Source organism: Myzus persicae, unplaced genomic scaffold, assembly GCF_001856785.1.
Source record: "Myzus persicae strain clone G006 unplaced genomic scaffold, MPER_G0061.0, whole genome shotgun sequence".
Lineage (NCBI taxonomy): Eukaryota > Metazoa > Arthropoda > Insecta > Hemiptera > Aphididae > Myzus > Myzus persicae.
The window spans coordinates 457,222-471,599 of record NW_019104167.1 but is presented as its reverse complement, the minus strand read 5'-3'; the positions used below and the strand labels follow the sequence as shown (position 1 = coordinate 471,599).

General features: G+C 30.5%; 1 protein-coding gene across 2 annotated transcripts in view; it reads left to right on the top strand.

The window, feature by feature from the left end:
- Nucleotides 1-14,378, top strand: part of LOC111039519 — a 58,731-nt gene that overhangs the window by 22,027 nt on the left and 22,326 nt on the right. Inside the window, exon 1 of one of the 2 annotated variants that reach the window (XM_022323063.1) lies at nt 10,244-10,396. The exons of the other annotated variant lie outside the window; for it this stretch is intronic. Coding sequence (XP_022178755.1) covers nt 10,259-10,396 — 138 coding nt within the window. The 5' untranslated portion in view covers nt 10,244-10,258. Of the gene's footprint in view, nt 1-10,243; nt 10,397-14,378 lie in introns of those variants that run through there. 2 annotated transcript variants of the gene reach the window in all.

The following is a 14,378-nucleotide window of genomic DNA, read 5'->3' as shown; positions in this document are numbered from 1 at the left end:
AATATATAGAGCGTTCTAGAAGTCACGGGCATTAAAAATTATTAAGTATACCATTTTAAAAATATAATTTTTTCATTATGAGTGAGCATAAAATATTTGTTCAGCAAATTTAATTTACATGACTAAATTATTTTTTAGAATTTTAGGTGCTGCTGTAAATTTAAAATGTTTACGCACACACATAACAAATTTTTGTATTAGAATTTGTTAAAATAATTCAACTATCATTTTACATTTTGTTGGTGGAGAAACTTTAAAAATATTTTTAAAAACAATAGAACGTGTTACAAAATGGTAACATTCTTACATTGAGTTTACGTACATTATTTTTATCTTACAAATATAATATATCAATATTCAGAATGAAACATTGTTCTTATTATAATTATAAGTCATATACCAAGCCTCGTGCGATAGAAATGTTATAGAAGAATAAATTTACTGATGGTTGATTTTACTGTTATACAGTCCCTTGTAAAATAAACTCGAACGAACATAACCTAACCAAACACGATTTCAAAACTTAATTACACGCTTAGTATGTTACCGTGGAATGTGGAAGTCACTGCACGAATGACATGGACGGAGTGGCTTAAAAGTAAACAACTTCACTATAGCTGCAATTACACGTCAGTTGACAAAATTAGGAAATTTATACAAATATGTTATAGAAATAATTATTACTGACGACGGTATACACCCTTTTGTTTATTAATTTTTTTATTTTAAAGCCACTAGTAAAAATCTATGATAACTTAACAATTACATAGCTACACGGCTACACCTTTGGATGGACGATGTTATTTTGTTTATTGAAATGTATTGAACAAAAGTAAAATGCACACGGGTTGTAACTTTGTAAGTACTACTTACATAAATATCCACTGAGCAACATGTGAACCTAGCCTATATTCACCCCCTGCATAATGTTGACCAAAGTTATTATATGATTAATGACATTATTTTTCATATTATATTTATTCGTATATAATACACATACTCGTATGCTTATAGTAACAGTTGTGGTCAGTAGGTATATGTAGGTTATAACCTTCAAATGCGTATAAACATTTAATTATCGTGTATTCGTGTATAAACCTCTATACGATGTGTAATTTAATTGAGTAAAGATATAATATAAAGTCTGTCTTCTTATTTAGGTACTATTAATATTTTTAATTTATAGTGGATATATATAGCTTATTATTTATTGGTGTTAAACACTTTAAACTCAATTTTTTATCATATATTCATAAACCGTTATTGTAAGCTTCATTATGTATGCATATAATATTGGTCTGGTTTAATATTTTCCTGAATATTACGCTTGTTTAATCCAAACGTATATATTATATAAATAGGTACCTTCATTGGTTATCGGTTGGATTATATATCTCTAGATAAATATAATATATTATATTAAATATATTCCTTGTAATTAAGTCGTATGTTTATAACACAGTTTTATACAAGTAATTGTGCCTGCATTTGTTACTGTTTGAAAGACGTGCTAAAAAATAACAAACTACAACTGAGTTATTAATGAAGTTTAATTCGCTTAATTCGCATTTATTTTAGGTGACGTTCCTAAGTCAATATTTCCAGTAACGATTTTCAATACCAATATACAAAATATTTTTTATTTTCATTTGTTTTCTTATTCGTCATTTAGTTTGTCCCAATGCAACACAATGTGAATAAAAAGCTAGCATTGAACTGATGTTGACTATTTTCCTGCAAATTTGGTCAAACCGTGTGTAAAACTGCAGTGCATTCCATTATTGTGAAATATTTATAACACAATGAGGATGGTACATAGTGACATTGAAGGTGGCGTGCCATGATAATGACTCTTGCCAAACTGTCGCGAAGGATTCACATAATAGACGACATGTGCCGTTGTCTAGGCGAAATCATAAAAAAATACGTGAGAAATATCTGCATCGAAAATAACCCGTGAAATCGCAGATATCCGTTTACAGTTGTTTTGTGCCTACAGCTATATGTATAAGTTTATTGTGGAAAATCTGTAATTTTCGACTAATTCATCGACTGTGTTATAGGTAGGCATACTATAATGTATAAGTGAATATAATAACTTGCGAACGGTACTTTACGAATATTATAATAAGTTGACGACTTGACATCAAGTATGAAGTCTATGAATTTGGTAGATATTGATAAGTAATAATATCTTGTCATTTTTGTAGGCAGTAGGTTAGGTACGTAATATAATATACTGATTGAAATATTAAAGTCGCATAATATGTAATACGACCACTGCTGTCCTAAAGTATCGTTGCACAAGACGTTATAACCGAGCTTAATAACGTTTAATACGGACTCATTTTGTTTGACGCGCGTAATTAACTGTCGACAACAATGTCTCGAACGTGTCCCGATAAGGAATTGACATTAATTTAAACATTTCAACTGATCATTGAAAGTTTAATATCGTTATTTCAAGGACGTTTGTACCAAGCATAATAATATTAAACAATGATGTGTTGAAGATAAGATATTTATTGAAAAAAGTAATAGTGATAAAAATCAATCGAATGTTTTTTTTTATTATACTGTTGAGAAGTATCTACACGTACCGAATAAATAACACACTCTTGATGAGTTTTGTAGTGCGAATATTATACTTAATGGTGTAAAACCTTGTTGGTTTACCTTTAGAGGTTGTATAAGTATATATTCGTATAAGTTATTCATTTTCTGTTCAAACAATCGTTGCGTGAAAACTTCGACCATCGAAACCTACAAAAAGCCAAAGGAATACTTATATTATGTATGTAATACATAATGGTTTAATACACTTCGCTATCTTTATCGGATTGAATCGCAATGAATGATAAAACAAAATGTGATCGATAAGGCATAGACTCTTTTATTGTCAAAAGTTCCTTGATTTTACTTGGTAAGTTATTACCATAAAAACAAAAAGTAACAAAGATTTCTATAACAAGAAGACTTTTCACTTGGTCGGGCACCACAAATTCGATTCTACGTCGAGTGACTCGAAAACTCAGAAAGCTAATAGCAGTATCAGCATCTACATGAACACATGATAATAAATGGAGTTGCGTGGTATTTAATGACTAAGCATAAAAAACAAATTGTTTTAGAAAAAAAAAAGTTTTGGCCTTCTCATTTAGTTATTAAATGCGCCAGTGTCCAAACAAAAACTTTAAGAACACAATTTTTTTCTCGAGGGGGGGGGGGGAGGGTCAAACTGTTCTGCTGTCGTGTTTCAGCTGCAGGTGATGCACTCGGCCAGCGAATAATGTCCGACAGCCGGTATTAAAATAATATAACGTACACGTCAAACAGCTGATGTGCCATTGTTGCAGCTGACGGCCCACACGCCTGGACATTGGTCGTCATCACACGTTACAACAACAATAATATTAATTACACTGTGCATATATTGGTGATGTTAGCACTATATTACTTATTACATATTATAGATCGCGAGCGTGCGTGCGAGTGTGACAGATGCATACTGTGCGTCCGATTTATAAAACTTTTGACCCGAAGCCCGTGTGCTTTCATCCGATATACCTAATAATAATAATAATAATAATAATATAATATACGCGTCTATCGCGTGCGTGAAACGAGCAGCAAAAACGCAAAAACTATGACGGGGCACAGGCGCACAGCGTCGCCGCCGCCGCCGCCGCCGATATTGGAGTACGCGTGAAACAGGTCGATCCCGTTATGTCCTTGCCGCGCGCATGTACCTACACGGCAGAGTAATGCCAGTTAATCGGTTTTAATGGCTTAACTGTATCTCTCTCAGTCGGGCAAAAATCTTTCTATTATATGTAATATTATTATTATACGCTATACTTTTTACACTCTGCGGCAACGGCCATTATCACGACTACTACGACTCGCGATGACGACGACGATAATAGTAATAATAATAACAATATAATATATTGCATTTATAATATATTATAATACCCGCGCGTGTGTGAGTATTATTATTATTATTACTATGATACGAGTGCGATCACTGCGATCACGATTCTCGTCGTGTGCATTGCTAATACATAAAGTATTTATATACATATACATTATATATATATATATATTTAATAATAAATCGCCCGCCGCCACCAATTGATTCTCGCGTCGCGGCCGCCGCCGCCGCCGAGCCGTCTCGACTGCATCGACTGCAGCTGCAGTCTCGCCGTGTATTATTACAAACGCTTTATAATACGAAACGACGACGCCTAATAGGCAATAATGATTGCTGTATAATAAGTGTGAAATCGATCCGTACTGCAGCCTGATGCAACGAGTTACCTCCAGACGAGTAAAATCTTGTGCACAATATGTATATATACATTATATCCGCATTCGATTCATGAATCCAATGAGTAAATAAGTACTCATGCCGTGTATCAAATATATATATATATATATATTATATTATAAATAAATATAATATAATCTATATAACGAATACGGCCGATTGTCTGGTATAATTATTTGCCATACCTGCAGAAACAGTCTCATATATTATATACATACCCACTCTGCGGCGGCAACACCGTTATAGATGCAGTTGGATTTTTCGAAAGTCGTATTAAAAAAAATAAAAATAAGAACCTAATAATAATAATTATTAACACAGGCGCTACGACCAACCGGAGACTGGAAAACATACCTATAACTAATCCATACCTATAACGGCTAATCCAATTGGTAAAACGACAATCGTGATAAATCTCAATCGCATTGATGAGGATATAATATAATAATATAATGTCGATCGATCTGACGTATTATATGTACATTGACGATGGACCGTACTAAAATATAATAACATCCGATTTATATGTTTAATTCTATACTGGCGCCAGAACATTATTTTTTTCCAATAGTCTGGAGTAATTATATTCGGTCGTTAGGACAACTTAGGATATTCGGTTAGCCAATAAAATATAATATTTTTGAACTCAGAAACATTATTATATTATATGTATTCCTATCATCCAAAATATCTTATTCATAGTTGATAATTTTAGAGATGTAGCTATTTCAATGAAAATACAACTATGTGAGTTCTAAAATGTTAGACAACATAATATTATTACATTTCTTTTAACATTCCACAATTCCGATGGAAATGACAAACCATCGTAACAGAGAGATGTGGATTCAAATTATTCAAGCACAAATATAATTGGAGTTTGATTGACATTATCACCAAGAACACGTCTTGAGATATGTGGCACCAAACATGTCACATTTATGAGTGTCCAATGTTAAAATAGACATGGAGATGAATGATATAAACGTTATTTCATCTCAACTGACATTCAACTTACAATATTATTATAAGAAAAGAGAAAAGTAAATTCCTTCAACCGATATTCCTGTTTATGATCAAATAATAGAAAATCGACATTTTTGTTCTTATTTTTTATCATACCAACGCTTAAGACAATACCTACATGGTATATAAATGCAATTAAAGAAATTAACATGCTATAAAACTGCTATAAATCGTACGGCCAGAATAAAAAATGAATAAATGTATAGCTAATGCACCTAATATATCTGTCCAATGAAACAAATATTAAATATTGATATAATTTATTACACACAATGTAAATGTGATTAATTGGACTAAATAATATGATATATTACCATACGAAATATCGTATAACATAGGAACGATTGTCTCTACAGAGTCCCAAAACTGGTATATCGAATTTAATTTAAATACGATGGTATAAACCACGCTGATATATAATTGCGTTGTGATCGGACACATAATATAGGTATTCAAATTAAAAGAATATCCTAGAGTTTAATACACATAGTCGTAGAGCGCTGATTAGCTTTGTGAAAAATAAAAGTAAATATTTGAGTTGATGTTGTTAATAATAATACAAAATACATTTTATATGTACAATATAAAGGATAAACTCGTTGTTAAAATCGAAATTTTTATGTTCGTAGAAAGCCAATAAACACTTAAACTGCATCTAGAACATCAGTAGGCTGCAGTAGGTATAATAAATAGGTATGTACCTAAACTAAAACGTATTTCACTTTATATCATTAGTAAAGATTAAACACTTGATTCGACATCTTGAAAATGTATTAGGTACCTATTATAATAAATAAACTTAGAAATTATATAACATAAAAATATTAATAATTGTTTAATTCACAATGAGTTTTTCAAACACAATAAATTATAATAGTGTATAGGTATTATTATTTATTTGATTCGAAGTTTGAAATAATATTCGAACATAATAACCATTTATTTCAAATTATTATTGTCTGTCTATGAGTTGTGGCGTTTAAACAAGTGCCTACTACAACAGTCTATACAATACAATATATTATGATTATGTAAGTAATGTTTATTGTTTCTATATAATAGTACATCATTAAATTGGCACTTCCTAATTGATTGGATATCGAACCTGATGCAGAGATGATGACTATTCATAATCACCTGTCGATGAATGTGATTTAAGATTTCTTTACATGCAGGTCCATCGTGCTCAGATCATGGGTGTAGACTTATTTAAAACCGCTGTCAAGTTTCTAAGATGAAAAATAATCTTTTTTTGCGTAAATGACATTGTTACGTCTTGTGGTAAACCATATTATATTGCATAAATAAAGAACACCTACAGACATTGACCCAATTTATATACGTACTGATAGTTTATCCTTTTCAAATATATCTTATAAGACACGTGTCTCTAATATCACGTATACGTCAATGCCATACCGTAAAAAGTATCAAATAAACTTTAAAGGTACCTATTTTAACTTGCATAATCTCAACACATAAAACAACAAGTAGGTACTTAAACAGTTAGTATACTTTTGCATTTAACGAAAGTCGTTACTTTTAGAGAGAAAAATCAATAAATACATTTTATTTTAGTTAGAACTTAATAAATAAATCATTTAACGTGGTACATTAATAAGCAAACTATGTAATTACTTTATTAAATATTAGTATACAATATTATATTATAAATAAGCTAAAGCTGATCATGAAATACTGTGACTGTGATGTCTTGATATTTATTATTATATTTACATGCAATCTATATACCTACATGCGTAATATTTTATTGTTAACATTACAGTAAATATTATGTTTATTATATCAAGTACTATATATATTATAACCTACTACTATTAATAAAATATAACGCACATTTGTTAAGCCTTCTCAAGTATAATCATTTTATTTTACAACTACGATTTTCTTGTAGAACATTATTTAGTTTTTAAACAGTACCTACTAAATAATATTATTTAAAGATAGTCATTAGTAATTTTGATCACTAAAAGGTGTGTTTGTGTCCTGAATGAGTATTACAAAATGTATTTATGACTGTAATCATGAAAAACGTTTAATGTTATTATACGTTCTTACTTTTATACATCAATGTTAAAGCAGAAAATGTCGTTGTAAATTTATTTAATTCGTAGAAATGTTATTGCCAGTCGTGTACTGTAAATCCAAGTACATATTTTCCAATTACATTCAAAGTGATCATTGAAACTGATATGACTATAATATTTCACTAAAGATAATAATTTACTAACTTATATGGTTATATAACTAATGAAATAATAATCTAAATCATTCATGTATCATACAGTTCATAATACGTCATATAATAAAATATACCTGTTCAACCAGTTAAAATGAGTTAACTCGTTAATATATTTTAGACCATAGAATTAAAATACATCAATCATATATTACCAAAAATATTATTGATCAATTTATATTATCATTACTATTCTTAATTACTGTAATTTTATTCCAAGACGAAAGAAATCGTTTTCAGCCTATATTATAATAGTTCTCTCCCAGTTAGGTTTATAAGAAAGTAATAAAAACGAATATAAAATATTATATGACTTACGGCTGAAGAATTTATAAGAAATAAACAAAATTAAATGGGACACAACAATAAATGCTTATTTTCTGTTTTCAAATATGTACATAAACTACAAAACATAAAATATGGTTTAGCCAATAATATTTTATCATTTTTGAAATAATTTTTCGTCACCTAAATGAATCATTTCAACATCAAAATTTGAAAACACAATTAAAATTGTCTTCTATAATAATACTAATATATTATATAATATGCAGTATTGTAGCCAATTGAATTGCAAAAAATCGAAGCCACATCTGATGACGATGTAATAGTAAGCGGAACCGGCACTACGGAAGTACTACGTGTTATCGATGAATAAACCAAATATTAACTGATGAAGCGAATGTGAGGCTTGACAAAACAAACGGGCCAAATTACTTGATGGATTTCAATGGTGAACGGAACTGCAGCGTGTTTGGTAGATGAAACTAGTACGCGGATTAATAGAAAATCGTGAAAAGTCCCGAAGAACCACCGGCCGCCGAGTTGCAGCCGGTGTGGAGAGCCGTTCGATAAATAGAACATAAAACCCTCCGACCACGGTGTTAATCGACGGCGGTCTTCGAAACCAAAAAGTTCGAGAAACCGGAAACGCGCACGAGGTCGTTGCACGTGAACTGGCCAACGAATATAGTTGCACCAACTTCACCATGTTTGGTCGGTTAAGCCAGCTGTGTGCCGATTGATGAGTATACGCACGGATCCCTTCAAGAAAGACTTGAGTCTGGTCACGGGCTTGAAGTAATCCCCTTCATAACATATGCGATCATATTTACTTCAAACCGTCGCCAATATCTTAGAACTAACTATATGGAACAATTTGGAACCATCTTTTCAGAATTTGGAACTTAGTACTTTTCTTGGAAAAAAAAAAAACATTTTTAGTGTCAACATGGCCATATAGGGGCGGAGAGGAGGTGGCTAACTTCACCCACGTTGTCTGAGGCCCACTCTAGTTACACGCACTGTTACGCGCTACTTGAATCGTGACGCATGTCGAGTACCTGACAATGGACGATATTGTGCAGCTCGGTAAGCCGTAAAAAAGTCCCGGGAAAAACGCCAAGAAAAAATAATAAACTATGAAAAATATACTAGCTGTGGTAAGTGGGTATAGTGGGTTATTCACTTTCAAGCTGTTCTATGAACGATTTTGGCTAATTTATATACCGTGAACAGCAAAAACAGTTCATTATGGATTACCATAATATCGATATTCGATAGAGGTGGTATTAGAGGGAGCCGAGGCATATTATCAAAAAAAAAAAGGGGGAAATTTCAGAATTGAAATGCAGTCCTAATTAACTCTTTATCGTTTGCATCTTATTATTTTTCTGAGTATCCATTTTATAGACGTCTGGTAGGTACAATACAATTGTATTTTCTGACGGACGATAGTGGTAAATCGGGTAGGATGTGAATTCGATGGGACGAAAGACACAATCTATCCGAATATATGAGACGTATTAGTATTTAGAGTTTGGATAATGTTAGATAACTTAATAGTTCGATGTTATATATTATATTATGTCAGATTATAACATAATGTACTTTGATTTTGAAATAGAGAGGAACCGATCAAAATATTTGCATTTTTTTTTTTGAAATTTTAATTCAATAATTTATTCGTATTTGTGTTGTACTGTATTTAACAATACTATTTGATGACAAGGATAACCGTTGAAAAAATAATTAGGTATAATACATATTTTATAAGCTTATACAAGTGATAGTATTGTCCTGTTGTACTTTTCCCGTTCTAACTATTTTGTTGAATTGATCGTTAAATAGACCACTCGAGGTGTGGATAACGTGGTGGGTAAAGAAGGGGAAAAGAGCCAAACACAGGTATAATATAATATAATATGATTATAGATCATTATACTATATTAACGGAGACGTTTTTCGATAGTATGTCGCGAGGACCAGAACAAGTGACGTTTGCTGCGGTGCAAGATAGGCAGTGCAAATCGGTCGGCATCGGTGGCGGGTGTGTGACAATGTTAACATTATATGGACTAAGAATAATATATTTTTATGTTCGTATAAAAACGATACTATATTCGTATTCGTACCGTCGTATTTACCGCCATCGCGTGTGTTATTCGTAGACGACGACGATCGCAATATTATACAGTTTATTTCTAAATCGTATAAAATTAACATAACTATCGGCTAGTTTCGCCCGTGGAAGCACGGATTGTATATATAGCACCGCAGTATTATACCCGTGTACACGACATACGACATAATATTATTACCGACTGTCTGATATAATAATAATAATAATATAACACTCGTCGATGGCCCGAAGTGTTTTCAAATCGCCGCGCGTCGTCGTCGTGGTCGCCGGTCAACAACTTCATCAGACGACGGACTTCCATCGATCGCAAGACGGTGCAGCTAATGAGACGAACAGTGATAATTATTTTTACAAACAGGTAGCTTGGTCGTCATTATTACATGTGTATAATGTTTATGTGCGCGTACACAAAGTGGAATTATGTGTATAATTATTACTATATTGTAGCACTATTATTTTAACGGTGTCGGTCGGTGAAAAATTGACGTCCGAAACGAAAAATGTATTGGTAGTCCATTATCGCGTAGCAAGGATTCATTAGAAAATATTGTCCGTCAAATTAGCTCTGGTAGCGTCGTAATATGCTAATATGCATAATATTATACACAGGTGAATTCTGCTGTAAGACGTCACCGCATAATGTGTGTGTTTTCTGTGTTCTTCATTTAAATCGTTTTGTCCTAATAGAGGAGAAATAATAAGATTTTACCAAAAAAAACCTATTAATTCCATCAACGGTCCTTCATTAGTTTTTAACGCTGACCAAGTTGACGACGCGACTATATAATAATATTATATTATGCGATAATAACGTCATTGATTCATTATTATTAATATTATTATACTATAAATAATCTAATGCGCGGTATGTATATACTGCATAGTGCATAATATATAATATATAGAAAATATTCTCAGTTAATTTGCTTTATTTCTAATCAATGTCATGTCAAATAAAAACCTAGTTATTATATCTACAAATCAACGAAAATATAAAATTTATGTTTATTAACGATTATAATATGTAATTTTATATAAATGTGTGCCATTAACATAATAATATACTATAATGAAGTAAAATGTATATGTTTTAATATTTATGAGATTTTAAGTGTGAAATACGCTTTATTGTAATTTTTATTTGTTGAAAAATGAAATGTCGTAGGTACACTTGAATGTTTGTAAATTTAAGAACGAATACCCACTCAAAGAAAAATTTTTTATAATTTGTCATTATCCAGATGAGAATGTTTTATTAACACAAGTACTTGAATGATTTTAGTTCTATATGTTTAGCGAAAATTTATTTAAATAGTTGGGTTCTACCAAGTGCAAAGACAATTTTTCTATAAAAAATAGGTTAATTTTCATAGTTATAGGTACTATTATATGATTATGTAATCTAGCACTCCACATTCTATACAATTCATACTCATTAGTTACAATAGAAACTTAACTTGGTTAAGATTATTATTACAGTTATTGAGTTATGGTACATCAGTTATTATACCATAGTTTAAATTTCCACCACTCGATAATAATTTATAACATGTTTGGTGGAAATAATTTTAAATTGCGTGAAGCGATTGAAATAACAAGTTTAATTTGTCAGTAAGATAAAAATAATATTAGTTATAGATAATTATTAGTCGTTTAATTATTCTAAGTGTCTTCATAAAATTAATATCTATATAATAATATTTCTGATTTATACATTTTATTGGCCTATCATTCAGAATAATACCAGCAATTTAATATTAGGTATTAAAAATTATTTACTTTGTTAAAAAAAAGAAACATACAGCTATTAAACTATAATCCAACTAATGGCGGTTTGTCTGATGTTTTGTTTGATCAATAAAAAAAAAAAACTATGATCCACTTATTTGATTCTATTTTTAAAATAAAATAACACTTCTTCAATAAATAACTATGATTATGCAAACCTTGATTTCAAATAATAAAAATGATTTTAACCACATCTTTAGTAATAATATTATGTTTAGAAGTTATTCTGTTTAGAATGTTTAGATATTTATGTAATAGTTTAGTGTGCTCCACACTGCACCCATTAATTATTAGAATATTATTTTTTCTTCGAGACTTTAACGCAAGGCTTGAATTGAGTTGAATATGATTAAATACGGTTGAATAAACAAGAAATATGAATATGTACTGATAGATTTCTAATGATGATTTATTATGTTGAAAATTAAATATTTTGTGTTATATTATACAATATGAAATAAATGTCAAACATTTACAACTACTATACTATGATAAAAATCAAATTAGTTTGACCATTAAAACATTTAAAACATTTAAAAATAGTGACAGTCGAGTAGCTCGAGGTGTTTCAATGTAAAATAGTGACTAGTGACACTTGAAAGGCTTTCTTTCGTAGTTTGGCGTTATTCCATAAAAACAAATTAGTAGGTACGATATGTATAGGTTCAATAGATTTATTGTTCTATGAATTATTCATATACTATTTGGAAAATGCAGGTCTACCATTAAATTTCCTTAATATTTTTTTGAAATATGACTCGTGCATAATATTTGCTGTCACAAATGAATCGATGCATTGTATTAAATATTTAAATAGGATGTGTAAAACTAAAACATTTTTAAACTTTGATTGAATCTTGTTAAATTTTGTTTTGGATAAAATGTATATACAGTAAAACTCGCTGAAGACGTTGTTTTCCGTCGGTCCCTAGACATTTCTTATACTAGTCAATGTAAAAACCACCTGTGAAGACGCTCGATTTTTCTTTATCGCGTCGGATAAAACGCTTTTTTGTTCAGCAGATTACAATACATTTTAGTAGGTTTTTTACACTAAAAATAGACATTTTACTAGTTGACGTGTTCTTATCGTTTTATTTTATAGCAATCATTATACCAATTATAAATGTTGTACAGTATTGCATCGTATTACGAGGTTCAGTAAGTGCAGTTCGTTCGCAATTGTACTATCGTTATTTCGTTATGGCTAGTGGTATAAAACGTAAAGCGCTATCGATTTCGGACAAACTCAACATTTTGAAAAAATACGATGAAAGATTGATCGTGAAAAAAAAACAAAAGGCTAATGAACTGGGGATATCTCCTACATTAAGAAGTGTGTTGAAAAATGGACATGAAATAGAACAAAGCGGCTTGTTAGGGAGGAACAAACGACAAAAAGTAAAACACGGGAAGTATGAAGAGTTGGAAAATGTTTTATTGGAGTGGTTTCAATAAGCTCGCAGTTTCCAGTATCCAATAAATGGAGGTGTAATTACGGAAAAGGTTATGGGGATTGCCACGCTCGTCTCAACTTAAACGAATTTAGTGGATCGACTGGTTGGCAGGATAGATATCGGAGTAGGCATGACATTGTACATACAATTATTTTTTTACGGTTATAATATATATACCCAATATGTTTTATCTTAATATTTTATTAAAATCGAATATATATTATACTACAGACCACAAAATTCTAGCTACCTACTGATATTTTCATTAACAAGTATTTTTTTTATTAAGTAACTATATATTTTATGGTTTTCATACTATAAATTAAAGTTTTATGTGTACCTTAAACTAAATTAAAACTTATAGATCAATGAGTACATCAAAATATGAAGCGTAATAATTTAAACGAAGCAGACTTTGTTCGACTTTTTATTTAATTGAATCATGGAAACATTAAGATTTGTATTGTGGAATATTAGGCAAAACATAGGTATAAAGAACATTTTTTTAAATTTAAATTTTTGAATATGATATAATATATTATTTTTCTGTCATTTTACTCTTTTTAAATTGTATACTCGACCTGGATTTGATCTTAATTTATTATAGATATACTTATACTATCAACAATTTCTTTAAACACTGTTCCTCACTCTCTGTCGACAACAATTATGTGATGTTGAAACGATTCGAATAATATTAGTGTATAATGGTTAGAAACGTAACTTGAAGTGAATTATTATAAGTTTTTATATAACTCCCCTCAAAATACGCCCATAAGTAAAAAGATTAACACGCTGCCGTGAATCTAAATCGTGTGTTTGATACACATATCGGATCTGTACATCGAAAATCCTTTTAGTCCGTACCTAAAAATTCATAATAATGTACCCATTATATTATTAATAATGTTATAAACTTAAAACGTGTAATAATTTGATCTAATATAACTTTGGTGCGATTGTATATACCATTGATCGTTTTCGATTCAATTTAGATTAGCTAGGATTAATATGAAATGAAAAACGATTCAAAACGACTCTACCGTTTTTGTTCGCTCCGATCATATTCCGGTTCCTATAAGGTAATAATAATAA